Source organism: Chamaea fasciata, unplaced genomic scaffold, assembly GCF_029207755.1.
Source record: "Chamaea fasciata isolate MVZ Bird 193981 ecotype frontalis unplaced genomic scaffold, bChaFas1.0.hap1 SCAF_1, whole genome shotgun sequence".
NCBI classification, from domain to species: Eukaryota; Metazoa; Chordata; class Aves; order Passeriformes; family Sylviidae; genus Chamaea; species Chamaea fasciata.
The window spans coordinates 124,102,974-124,117,357 of record NW_027094086.1 but is presented as its reverse complement, the minus strand read 5'-3'; the positions used below and the strand labels follow the sequence as shown (position 1 = coordinate 124,117,357).

General features: G+C 38.6%; 1 protein-coding gene across 1 annotated transcript; it reads right to left on the bottom strand.

Moving 5' to 3' along the window:
- Positions 1 to 8,847: 8,847 nt before the first annotated feature.
- SOSTDC1 (sclerostin domain containing 1) lies at positions 8,848 to 12,658 on the bottom strand. Its single transcript, XM_066183536.1, has 2 exons — positions 12,374 to 12,658; positions 8,848 to 10,171 (listed from the first exon to the last, which is right to left on the bottom strand). The coding sequence occupies exons 1-2, from the start codon at positions 12,576 to 12,578 to the stop codon at positions 9,756 to 9,758; spliced, it is 621 nt and encodes a 206-aa protein (XP_066039633.1). The 5' UTR covers positions 12,579 to 12,658; the 3' UTR covers positions 8,848 to 9,755.
- Positions 12,659 to 14,384: the final 1,726 nt, after the last annotated feature.

The following is a 14,384-nucleotide window of genomic DNA, read 5'->3' as shown; positions in this document are numbered from 1 at the left end:
TGCTTATTTTTTCTAGATATTTTATTTCAGTTCTGATTGATTACTAGAAAAAGTGATCATGTGCCAATTTTATTTTTTGCTCTTCACAATTTTCTAGCTTTTGCCTGAGTCTGAGAGCTGTTCAGCCCTCCACATGGTCCTTTTAGACTGACTTTTACATCTTCACTATTTCAATCTTTGTTGCGCAGAAGCTGCCTTGAAGTATGTGCTCTGTGGTGACAGTGGATTCCAAGTCAATATAGTGTCATAGGGAACTTGGAGCTTGAGGCAGTATAATAGATGGGGCAATGTTGAAAAGGGCAAAAATATTTTCTCTCCAAAGCGTATTTAGCACCTTCAGGGAAATCTTATCTTGTTTCACATTAGATATATTTATATTTGTATTTTTACAAATATGACTGCAAAGGGTTATTTCTTGGTCTGAGATTCTTTGATGAAAAATGCTATAGATGTGTGGAATACTTAGATAAAGAATTGTGCTATTGATTTGCTCCTATTGGTATGTGGAACTGAGATCAAAACAGCACATACAACAAGGGAGTTACATGCATAACTTAAATGATGTGAATGTTAACTATCAAATATCAAAGACTGCTTACATGCCTTATATACAGTGTGCATAGAGCCACCTATAGATCAGATCCCTAAGGGGAATTCTAAGTGCTATTTCCTTCATAGGCAATTCTGCACAATATATTTTTTTAATAGTTGAAGTGTAAATAGAGAATATTAATGCTAGGAATGTAAAGGAAATGTGGTCTTTGAACACAGAGGGGTGTTTTCATGCTTGCACGTCATTGTAAGTATGTTGAAAAACATGCATTGCATTTCACCGGTGTTTTAGATGTGCAAACCCCTTTGACATTATTTTTCATGGGTTTGGTAGCTAAATTTCTTCTATGAATACTTGATGCATAGAGGAAGCATCTTGCTTGTGTGCTGTGCAAGTGCTAGAAAAAATTGACAAACATTGATTTTGATGTTTGGCACACATTTTAAAGCTTCATCCTAAAATGTTATATTTCCCCTGAGGTGTTTATCCATTCTCTATCTGATAGTCCTCTAGGCCTCTGGAATATGGATGGTTATTTCAGGAGCTAATTAGTATTTTGTGTACACAAAGTAAAAGAATTTAAAGATAAGAGAATTGCCCTATAGTATGTAAGCCAGTAATTCGTGAGAGTGAAATTCTCTGACTGCAGGAGAATCTTGTGAAATTCAGAAATGTTAAAGACTTGGAAAAAGACTACTACTGCTTTGGGGAGTGCTTTGGCAAGTAGGCGATGAGATGGAGGCCTTGTAATTTTTCACTGGAAACAGTTGACTAATCTTAGACACTTGGCTCTGGAAGGGTCTTTGTAGATTCCAGGTGTGTTGGTCAGATGTTCAGTAATGCCAGGTTTGGGTGGGCCCATCTGCTCAGCTTTAACATCCCCATGTATTGTGCTGTGTATAGGAACTGTGCTTTAAGGTCTTTGGCTGTCAGAGTGCGCTTGATGGTGACGCTAACAAAGACATGCAAGTTGAGGAATGGAAATCCCTGTGGCTGTTTTCCACTGTCACTGGGACATAAGAGCCTCCACCAGCCATTAGGATAGTGCCCTATCATGTCAGTAAAAAGAGAAATGTTTGATTTTGACAGATGACTGAAGAAAGTTACCTCTGAGGTAAGACTAATGGTAGTTTGATTTTCTCAGGATGACTCAAAGCAGAGATAGTCTATGAACTGGTTAAGTACATGGTGTTGAGCCACAGATGTCATAATGGCAGTGATATCGACTGATGTAATGAAACATTATAGGAAAATATATAAGACTTGAAGTTAGATTTGGAATAAAGTTGGGATTTTCACAGCTCTGAATCTTTGTTTTAATTTTGGTATGTATCATCTGTGTTTTATTCTTTACCTTCTTCTGTGTTATTTCCATGAAATGTTTGTGAAGGAAATGAAACAATTCACCAAACTTCAAGTGATGGAGACAACCAAATAGCACCAATGAAAATTTGCAGATTTGGTATGTATAGGTGTACGAGTTTTACTGTTTATTGCTGCACTGAGAGCATTGTTTCTCCATCTCTTGTCATGTTAATAATGGTCCTTACTTTAAGAATACCGGGAATGTTATTCATTGGCCCTACTTCTAAGGACTGTAGATGAAGTCAGCTTGCCAGGGTTCATATAGGAGGGATTCCATCCATGTCAGTTTTTACTCAGTAAATGAAGACTGGTCCTAACTATTCCATTGGGGACTGAAATTGCAGCAGTCAAGGCAAGGTACTATCCTACACAAAAGTTGGACTTAGTCTTCATTACATATTTATATGGTATGCATTAGACAAAACAATCATGCTCTAGTAGTTCTTTTTCTCCTTTTCTTTTGATTTTTTTTTAGTGTTACTTTCTAACCCATTTGGTAGTTGGTAAAGGGAAGTGGCTTAAAATGCAGTCTGCCTTGTGATCAGGTTTGTGATTCTTTTTTTCTCTTTCCAAACAGTTACTTTATAGTGAGCAAAACATGCAGAATGGTAGTCCCTAAAAACAGTGGTCTTGTCCTAATTCTTTGCCTTATCCTTTGCTGACTTGTGCAGTTCTAGCATGAAAATGTCAGATTGGAAAGGGTCAATCCTTTGATCCTGTTCAGTTTTTAGGAAGATCAAGGTTACAGATTTTTCCCCACTGCAGCAATGTGGCTACCTGTCATCCAACAATTATACAGAGACTCAGCTTGTTTAACATACACCGCTGAGCAACCATCAAAGGTTAACCATTTTCCAACATACTAATCTAGCTGGATGCAAACCAACTACTTGATGAAAAATGCTCTGTGTCCTGCTACTGTTTGTCTGAGTAATGCAGTCCAGCTCATTTTGCTTTTAAAATTCTCCCTGGAACTTACCTGTGCCAATGCTATTGTGTTTTTTTCATATGTTGTTTTCTTCAGTCCTGAATGCTTCAGAAAATGGATTAAGTAATGTGTCCTTCTCTCTCTCTCTGTGTGTGTGTGTGTGTGTGTGTGTGTGTGAGGTGTGTGTATGGAAAAGAATTCTGGGACAGGTAATGTAAATACTGGAAAGAAATGAGCCTGGTCATTGAAACACCATGGGAAAGAGGATTTTATTTTGCTAGAGCCAGAAGTTTCAAAGGGAAGGGCAGAAACAAACAGATTTGCAAGGGACTGCAGTATTTGAGTAGGTAGAGTACCACAAAGTACAATGTTCTTAAGATTCAGACAGTGGCTTGAATGGTCTGTCTAATGCGGGCTTTTATGAAAGACATAGGCCAAGAAGTATTAAATTAAGCAAATAAAAATGGAAATCCTTAATATTTAGTTTATTATTGACCAAAGATGTTGCAAACATTTTCTTCTGGGAGAGATGTCAAGATTCATAACTGATTACAAAAAGACCAAAAAGAAAATATGGGGACAGTAGTTGCATAACACCTAGGAGAGGTTTTATGTGTAACTCACTAGTGTATTCGTGATGGTCTTGTTCACAAAATCAGATGACTGTAATTTTATACATGTGTATGATATTTGATGTATTTTATGTAGCTGGTAAGCAAGGTTTTGGGCCAAATTCTTCAAGAAGTAAGTCCAGGTGTGTAGCAGGCTGATAGCTTTCTAAGAAACCTGTACATGAATCTTGTCAGCTTAGGCAGTATTCATTCTCCTTAGAAATAGGAGGCTGTGGTCACCCATCAGAAGATATGAACAGTGCAGTGAAATGTGCATTTCTGTGAAGATGGCAGATTCTGAAGTCTCCCTGACTTCTCTGATTCAGTGTGGAATGGTACAGACACACTGTGCTGTGCATTCCTCCCTTTGCATGGGAAGTGAAGGCACGGAAACAGTCAGAAATGATTTTCTACCACATGTATTTAGATTTGACAGTCAGCTACATCCCAGGGGTAGCAATGTTCATGGGCTATTGGCCTTGGCAGTCTGCAGATGGAGCATGTCACTTGAAGTCTCATGAAAAGTTGTGAGCATCAGAAGAAAATGAAGAACACACAGCACATGCTGTCATCCACATGCCATTTTGTTGCCTTATTTTGATCCATCTTCTCTTCTTTCGCCTCTTCTAGACATGCCAAGGTTCAGGCATTTCAATATCTGAGAACAAAAGATGCACTGCAGTGATACAACCAGTTCCCAGGTGCTATTAGCTGTTCTGGCTACTGTCCCCAAAATTGCAATAAAGATGTACAAAAGCAAACGTTTCAGCAGGCTTTTTCAATGAAGGAAAAAAAAAAAAGAAATGAACACCAAAACCAAGTGTTTCTTGCTAAAACCAAAATTTTTTGCAGCTTTACATTTTAGAAACACTTGGACCTCTGTTCTCCATCCCAACTTAATGGCCATAGGAACTCTAAAAAGGCTTTCTCCAACTCATCCCAAAATAAATGAATAAATAAATAAGCAAATAAATAAAATAATGATCTAACAAGCAACAGATGTTTAAACTTGCTTCAACTGCAATTAAAACAAACTCTTTGTGCTGCACAGTATTTTAAAGCTTTGAATAGTCACTCCATTTCTCAGTGGCTGTTCTTGTGGTAGGGCTAGGCAAGTACTTTTCTCCTTAGGCCCTCTCTCTCAATTCTCCACTGTTTTAAATAAAATAACTTTAATGATTGTGCCTGGATAGCTCTTCTTTAGCCAGCCAAACATCAGATTTCACAGACTGGTTTATGCTTTTACCAAGTTGCTTTACAGCTTCTTCACTAAGTCACTTCTCACTGGGGCTAACAAAACAAATCACATGTGGAACTCCTAAGCCAAGTCAGAGCATTGCTTTTCCTCTCAGTAGTCAAAATCAAAAAATAATGCATCCAGACATTCTAAAAAGAGATTTTAAATATTTATGTATCAAAAGGCAAGCGTGCTGTAGTAATATAGTTCAGAAGCTAGGAATTTAAACAATGAGACAATTATACACTATTGTACAACTACTAAAATAGAGCAGGGGACCAGAAATAGACAAAGTGTTCAAAACATTTTTTTGTCATTCAGTATTTTTTACTTAAGCAGATAGTGGTAAAAATCACTTTTTGACAGGAGTTACCATTGCAATTTAGTAAACAGAACTATATTATCTTTTCAGGGGGTTTTGATTTAGGCCTCTTTTCTGATAGCTGACATTTTATTTTATTTTATTTTTTCTTATTTTATTTTCCATAACATTCAAGAAGTACCATATTCCACAAATATTCCTATTAGAGAAGATGTCCAGATTTTCATTTCTATTAAGACATCCTCTGTATTTCTTTGTGGTTGTAAAGAAGCATCAAGAATGCTTGAACTTCACGTAATGTAACATCACCTCTTTCACTATCATGTCAAACCAAAGGGAGGTAAGAAAATGCAATCTCTCAAAATGGGGTTACAGTCCAGTGTTTCTAAAGATTTCTCTCAACAATTAGTAGAGACTGCTTATTTTCATGGCATGTTGTTCAATAAGCATTAATTAAAAATTAAGAGTATTTTCTTGTCATGGAAGTATTGAGCGAGGTAGATGTTTGATTATTAACTCAGTGGTAGGCAATATCTCTTGTAAATCACACTTTTCTAGTGTGTCAGTCCACATAACTCATAGAAGGAGTGAGCTGAAAGGCTGGATGTCTTTCAGAGAGATGCATGGGCAGGCTTTTTGTTGTGGGGGCGACGTTCAGGCAATATTAGCAAATCCAGTGACAGAATGTCTGCTTAGCTCATAAATCTCTAGAGAATGTTCAGGTTTAGCCTGGAGCAATGTTTATATGTATGTCAATGAACTTAAAATCAAAGCCCCTTGCCTGGCCTCCAGGAAAGGAAATGCATCATGAGAATAGGATACCTTCCAACTCTAAGGATTCCTTATAATTTTCAGCTGAACACCTCCAGGTTAATACTGTAGCAACAAGACTCTCACAGTGGAATGTATTGAACAGTCCTTTCTTGATTAATGTTGTACTCCTTCAGGAAGGATATAAAGGTCAAGGTTAGAAGGACTAAAGTGATTTACTAGCAGAAATCTGTTAGGTATTTTGAAGGGTGTTATTCAAATGTCTGCTTTATTTCCAAACAAATGACTAAGCTTGGACTGGGTGGTTTTGCTTCCAAGGCTGCTGGAAAGGCAAGAGCAGCAGATTTGTTACTATTATTAAATAACTGAATAAATAAACTTCTCACGGGCCTTTCTAGTCTAGATTGCAAATGTCAGGCCCTTACGACTTCCAGGGTTGATAAATGTCCTAATGACACATGCTATCTACCAATGCCTCTAAGAAGTGTGCCTCTGAGTGCCTCCATGCTATCAAAACAATCAGCATCTGGTTATGTTTGTTTCTAGTGATCTCTAAGGAAAATTGATTTCCACTCATTATAAAACAATTTACCCCTTAACTGGGAGAAGATTTCATCAAGTCAAAAGTGGTGAAATAGTAATGGCAGATTAACAGATTATTTCCTAATTTATTCACTTTTAGTTTCCTAAAGACGCAAGTATGAGAAATTATAAAATTATTAGGTTCTTTTTTAGATGTTTGAAATACTTTTTAAGAAAGTATTTGGAATTCTGATCTGCCTATATGATTAAACATCATTGAGAAAGTCAACTTCTGTATAATTTTAGTGTAATAAATCTAGACTATTTATAATCTAATGTATAAAAAAATTATTAATTCTGCCTCTGTATTGTACTTTTTCAAAACATTTACATACTTCTTGTATCTATTTGACTTAATACTTTAGGTAAAAAATTTCAGCATGTTTGTCTTTCCTTTTTAGCTCAGAAGCAAACTTGACATGTATCATATCTAAAATTATTTCATTTTAACCAATACTATTCACTGAGTCTTTGAGAAACTTTGGCCACTGACCTCTACAAGAGCAACGGCCCATATCCTACCCACTGCAACTTTACATGTTGGAGGTTCTCCACAAGAAACCAGTTAGATGTACTTGTGTAATACCTTTTGTCTGGATCCTTGGATAGACCCCTGTGAGGTCATATGTAACAGGGTGAAACCCAAGGCAGATTGTAGAGGCCACGTTGAAGCATTCAGAGCTCCAAGTTGCATCACACAGTAACATTATTCCTTCAGAAAACTCTATATGACTATATTTCTGGTGCTGCTTTCCAACAGATCTCTCCCACAAAAGGTCAGTCATGGCCAAAGAAGAGACCTTAGCTAGCTCAGGTGGCATGTCAAAGTTAAGTTGCTGCTGATGGACACAGCTCCTGCTGGCTTCCCTCATGTTCCCTTAAATATGCCAGAGTTAGAAATGGGTCCCATGGTCTTTCTATAGCATGTTCAGCAAAATTTCACAAAGTCATTTTAGCTGAAGTGTGTCAGATTATTTCCCTTTGGGTAGTTCTGCATAAAAAGACAATGTAGAAGTTATTATCCCAATTTCTCAATGTAAACTGATATTACACATGTATTTTGTTTCTATAGTCCAACTCCACTGACTGAAGAAGAGCTATTAGCAAGATGTGCAGTTTTTTCATCCTTCTTATTTCTGAAAGTTAAACACAGAACAGGTAGAGTAGCTTTACTGATTTTTTAGTGACTTTTGGCATTGAAATCGGTTATATTTTGGTCCATTATCTCAATATTTTGTGTTTTATCATCTTGAATAAGTAGTTGGATAGCAATTTAAAAATTGATAGATGTTTGGCATTGGGAAAAAAAGATTTCTGTCATGAAATGATTGAATGAGACTATAATGTCTGTTAAAATAAAAAAAAAAAGAAAATTCTCCCAGTCTGCTGAACTGATATGCCTAGCAGCAATGTCATTTCAGTTCTCTCTCTGCTAACTCCTTTATTCATCATCTCTCCTTTTATGCCTAAAAGAAGCACCTTTAAGATCAGAAAATTTAAGTATAAATGGTCTCTGGTCTCATCGTTTTGATATTTTCACAGTCACAAAAATGAATTTGAAACAACTAGATTATTAAAGCAGTGGGGGGTTTTAACTATACTACCATGTGGATCACTTAAAATTGAATTAAAAAGTGTATCTCTCTCTTACATATGGTAAATTTTAAAGTGAATTCTTGGAAGTAACTTTGAGGAAAAATCAGTACATTTTGTTGATAAAATTTAGGATTCTGTAAGTCAAGTCAGGCAGCAGCAGTGATTTTCAAACAGTTCTCCATTAATGACCAAGATGTCTGCCAAGAATTTCATTATGAATCTTTTGGAATCAAAATGTAAAATGGGATGAGATAAAAAAGAAGGTCAAAGAGAACTTGGGTGAGACCTTATCAGGCAAGATTTCTCATTACTCTCCTCTTGTGTAATTTTTACTTTGAGTGCAAATGGATTGTAAAAGTTAATGATTTAAGAACAGCAGAATTTCCCATGACGAAACCTTGCCCATAGTGTTTAAATATTGCTTGAAAGATTAAGAACAGGTGATTTATGCAGTATGTGTTGAAAAGTAGATTAATAACTAATTTTCTGATCATTCTATAAGAATTTGTGAATAAATGTGCAGGACTGTATTGGTTCTATAGAAAAAATGAAACCATATGTAGTTTATACCATTATTCTGACTTGATCATTACTAATGAAAAGAAAAAAAATGGTGGTGTCTCACTAGCTTGTAAAATTTCTCTAATACATACTTCTTCTGAAATGCAGAGCTTGAGAATTGTTAAATAAGAACCTGACTTGGACCATTAATAAGCACCATCTGTTAAATGGTCATATAAGATTTTTACATTGAGAAGCATTGTTTCAATGTTAAATTTCATGGATAGACTTTTTTAAACCAAATAATATTCTCCCTTTTTTAAGTTAAAGTGTTGTGACTGGTTGAAATGATTGCATTTTCATATAGAGGGCCAGACAATACAGTTTTTTAGCAGTGTTTATTTTTGTAAAAAAAAAAAAGAAACCAATGAATTTGAAAGGAAGTCATATCTGTCTTTTGATTGCACACTTTTTGAACAAAAATAATACAAGATGAAGAATGAAAAATACAGTTTTTATGATGCTATGTCAAAATAAAACCTAAGTCTATGAATGTTCAAAATTAAAATATATATACCTAAATGCTAAAATGTCTATTTTACATTATCTACAAAATGTATGTTCTAATCCAGGCCCAAATCATAGGAAAATACTTTGATACATATGAAAAGCTATAAACATAAGGAAATTTTGAAGGGAAATAACACACATAAAAGCTCATTAAATAATTACAACAACAAATAAATAGTATGTTCAGCTTTACTTTTTGATTGCTGCCATGCATATTTTAATTTTTGGTATACTGAGATAAGAGAAAGGTGAGCATGCAAAGCACTTTTTCTTAGAATTAATCTGAAAGCAGATACAAGGTGTTGTATTTTTAAGCTGTTGTCAGAAGCTCATAAAACATGATATAAAAGGCAATAGATGTGATAACTGTTCTCAGGAAAACACACAACAAAGCATCATTTTACAAAATTGACTTCAGTGAATACTCTTGGCAAATTTTCTTTGCTTCCATGGCTGGAGAAATTGTAAAAGTTTATAGTGTGGTTTTGGAAGGCTTGTATTATTCCCCATCTTGAGCGTTTGGAAAATCACCCAAAAGGTCCATATGCTGAGAATGCCCCTTTTGATTTTGGTCAAAGCAATAAGCATGTAGTGTCAACTGAGAACACAGCAATGGCAGACTTGTCTTTAAGCAGTCAGAATGGTAAAGCAAATGGTTACAGATGAGTTCAATTTTGGCACAAGGAGAGGGAGATGAGAGAGCAGAGGACATCTGACTTCTAACTTGTACTATGCTTGCTGGATTTACTGGCTCTTTTCCTTTCTTTGTGGTGCTGGATGGGCTTTGCTTGAGAGGTTCCCTCAAAGTTGTGGCTGGACTCATTGTGCTGCCTGGTGTATCGCTTGCACTTGCAGGCCGTGACCACAGTTATTTTGTAGGTTCTTATACTTCCATCCTGGCACTGAAGCTGAATCCTCTGAGTGCGAGTTTTGTCGTTGACACATCTCCACTCCTGCGAGCTCCGCCTGCTCCAGTACTTGGTTCCGTAACCTCCTCCAATCCAGTTGGGGAGCAGTGGCAAAGGGAGGCATTCACCAGCACACACCAGTTCTTTCAGGGGATTAATGCTGGTGCACTGGCCATCTGAGATGTACTTGGTGGATCTCAGTTCTCGACAACCAACTTGAACGCGATCTGCAGAATGCACAGAACAAGAAACACTGAGATTCAGAATGGAGTGATTTCCTTAAACAGTCATTTTCACATTACCCAGGTACGTTTTGCAGAAGATAAAGTAGGCTGTAATCTTTACAGGACATCTTTGCTGTTGTGTCCCCCAACATGAGGGCCTCAAGTGCTGATGGTATCTCTGGATAATACCACAGCATAAAGAAAACCTAATGACATGCACTTCAGCAGTTGTGGTAGAAGAGGCAGTTTTATTCTCTATCCTTCTTCTAAAAGGGACATGCCTTTTAGAAGAGAAAAAATGCCCCAAGGGAAGAAATGTTTCCTGCATGTTCTCAGTCTAGGGAATCTGCACTGTGATGTTTACAACAATTATGTTCCATCATTAGCAAGGGGGAAAACACTGCTTTGGAAACAGCTGAAATGCTTTTAAATTAATTTCAAATAGTGTGTTTCTTCTCATTCCATGGTTACAGTGGACTGAACTCCCCCATGAACTCTGCAGCTCTGAGCAGACACTGCAGAAGTGGTAACAGCTGAAGTTACCACAGAATGGGGTTCTGCCTAGGAAGTTTGAATGATCAGCAGTAACAATTTCAGAGGGGTTGTTTTGCTCTCAAGAGACCATCTTTGTAACTGTAGTCGTCTGTATATTATATGTAGCATAGAGGATCCTGCGAATTCTCTCGGGCAGCTGACAGAATCAACATGCAGAGCTTCTCATACAGGCATGTTTGTACCTGTCTGTATGTGCAGCTCTGCACCCTGCAATAAACACAACTGTTTATTTCAGTAATTACACTTTGAAATAAACGCCCACAGTGTGCTTAATTTTAATAAGCAATCTTTACTGGCTGTGCTCTCCCTCTTTCCGAAGGACAATTACGGCACAGATTCTACACACAATGCAATTAACTAACGCTTTTAAAATAGAAGTAATTACTAGAAACATTTCAGAGTGAATCATAAAAGGCTTTGAAGGTACATCTACATATTACAGCTACAGGCTGCTTCTGTTTCTACTTGGATTTTTGGGAGCAAGTTCTGAACTGAGGCACTAAGTTAAGATTGCTTCACCCTGTCTTCTGTGTCTCAGGGTGGGCAGGCAGAGGGACTCTGAATCTGCAGGCTGATCCCAGGGACAATTGACAGGGCTGCTCTAGTGCCTGCTTTGCAGAAAAGATTCAAGCTTGCCTTCCTGTAGCTGCACTCAGGAATGTACCTGGAAGCAGCTGGTCACAGATCTGAGTTTGTCTTTCCTTCTGTTTTTCTGTCTTCCCCGGCTCAGCTTTTCACCAGTGACAGCTCAGTGACAAAGAATACCTACTGAGCTGTTCCAGTAATCTCATAATGATGAGATGTTTCCTGTGCATTTAAACTCTTAGCATTCACAGAAGCTGACACACCTGGCTTAGCTGAAAGGTATCGGTGTCACTTGTTGCCTTCACTTTCCAGGGATGACTCTATTTTTATCAAGTTGCTCTGGGTGGGTTGGTGTGTGTGTATGTTTCTCTATCTGAATTTCTTTCATTTTAAGGCGGTGTGCAGGGGAGGGAACAGATAAAGTCAGCAGGTTTCCAGATCCCCACGTATCTGACATATATACATAAAACTCAGAAGGAAAAGACTGGATATAAAAAAGGCAAGTTAGAGCAAAGATCATAGGTAAATTACGAGCTGATTTGTTTACTTTTGCTGGAGGTGTTAAGCAGGTAAGTGCTACAGCAGGAAGTAAAACTAAACAGCGGGAACAAAATTCAGAGTTTTTTATTGCACTTGAAAAGTAGCCCACACCTCCCCTGCCCGCAGTGGGCGGTGAAACAAAAAAGCGAGCGCTCTGGAAATGCCTCTCTCTCCTTTTTCTTTATCTCGCTTCCCTGCCGGATAGATGCCACAGAGCCCTGCATTCCTGGATGAACCTCCCTCAGGAAGTAACCTGCCCGAGAGAGCCGGTCCTACAGGACTTCCCAGCACGGGGGTGGGAGGGCGGCTGGCTCGGGGGCCGCCCGGCGAGGCAGATCCCGGCCCGGAACCAGCAGCATCCCCCAGGCGCCGGTTCCCTGGAGCGCCGCGCTCGGGCGGGGGCCGGGGCGCTGCCACGGGATGCGCGGCTCCGGCCGGGCTCCGCCGCCGCTCCCGCTCCCGGGGCCGGGCCAGGCGGGGCTGCCGCCCACGGCTGCGGTGAAGTGCCGCCGGTGGGATACTCACTGTTACGGTCGGATCCAGTGCTGGTGTAGTGCCTGCCTCCGTTCCTAGCCTGATTCAACGTGCTGTTGCTGCTTGGGCTCGCCGCAGCGGGTTTAACAACGTGGGAATAAAGTATCTCTGTGGCATCGTTCTTGAAAGCCAAGTAGCTTCTCGTGAAGATGCAAGCCAGGAGAAAGCCATAGAAGTGAATGGCAGGGAGAAGCATGGCTGGTTCAGTCTCTGTCTGACAGAGCTGGATGAAATCTTTTCCTTCTGCTTCTTCTGTGTAACTGAAATTGCTCTTGAAGGCCTCCTTTATATATTCAGAGAGGTTTGGCATTCATTCAGGTGTAAAGTTGTGGATAGCTTCAGAATGAAAACCCACAAAAGGGGTGGGGTCCCTACATGAGCTGCGAAGACCTTTCACCAATAGGAGAGAAGACTGCAGTAAAGGAGGAGTTAGATGCACTAATTGCAGGATTCCTATTTGGGGCTTTTGAGGGTATCAGAAAACTTAGGAACCAGCACACAGCAGCATTCAGGCTGAGACCTAGAGACTGCCGGCTCTGCCCTGCCATTCCCTATGGTCCTGCGTGCCTGGCACTTTCGCGTGATGTGATTAACACGGTGTCAGAATGAGTCTCTCCTGCCCAATTTATGCAAAGTTATGTACCCTCTTCTCAAACTGAGGTGAGCTCTATAAGGACGAAAAAAAATCTAGAACTTACAGAAGACTGCTAGTTACACAAATACTGTCTGCAATATACTAAAATTATTTTTTTAAAATTGTGAATAATTAAAAGCTGCCTCTAGATATTTTAAATTATGCAGCTTTGATCAACAGGGAGTACTGCAAGGAAAATTACTTGGTTTAGGGGAATATTCTCTCCCTGGTGTGCAGAGTTATAAGTATGTATTCCTGTATCACCACACATAAAAAGTATCTCCTCTAGGCTCCTTAGTACAAACTTATCCATATCCATAGGCTCTCACCATGCTCATTCACCAGACTAGTCTTTTTTAGTTTTGTACATTGCCTAGAGCATTTTTATATTTTAATGTATTATTTCATGTGTTAAAGGAAACAAAGAGAAAACATGCAAATCTTTTTTCAAAATTTTGGCACACTTACTTGGGCATACTTTTTTAATTGTGTCACTCACTTACTTGATTTCACATAAAATCACATGGCCAGATACAAACACCAGCGTAAACTGAGATGTTGCCAGTAGGCCAATGCTTGTCTGCATCATGGTGAATGCCCTATGGACTTTCAAAATAAATAAAACAACAGTGATCAGCCCTGAAAACTTTAGTGTTCTAGCTAGAAAGGGAATCTTTTTCTTGGGGAAAAAGCCCAGCCTTTCAGAAGGCCATATTATGTAAAGGTCGGACTGTAATCTCACTCACACTCTCTGTAACTGAGTTGATATCTCAAGTCACACTGGATTTTATTGCTGTAATAAAATCGTAAGTGGAACACAGGTTAGTTACATCTATTGCCAGGATCAAAATCTGTCATTCAGAGAAGACAACTTTGTTTCACCCTAGTCACAAGCACATATTTGTCTATATCAGCAACACTTTCCTCTTGCATCACTAAGAAAGTTATCCTGGATTTCAGCAGGAGTAAGGACACATCCACAGTGAGAGCCAAACTGATAGCTTTTGCTTAAAGGACACAGGAAAAACAGGAGTGTTGCGAGATGAAGTGAGTTTTACTGCCAGAGCTGTGTGTGGGGAAGTTGAGTTGATTGCCTGCATCTATTATGACTAGCCCAACCCAGTTCTGGAATAACAAGAATGTTGCAAGGCAGAGTGAGATCTTTCAGCAGGGTAATGTATGGAGGAGTGGGATCACTGCTAACCCCTTACAAAGCTCCAAGTTCCACTCTCATGGAGCATCTATTCTAACCTCAAAAGCAAAGATGTGCATTTTACCTTCCCTTAAAAAACAAATTTTCTTAAGCAAATAATCAAAAATATATGTACATTACAGATCATTACCATTTGAGCATTATTTTTTTTCAAA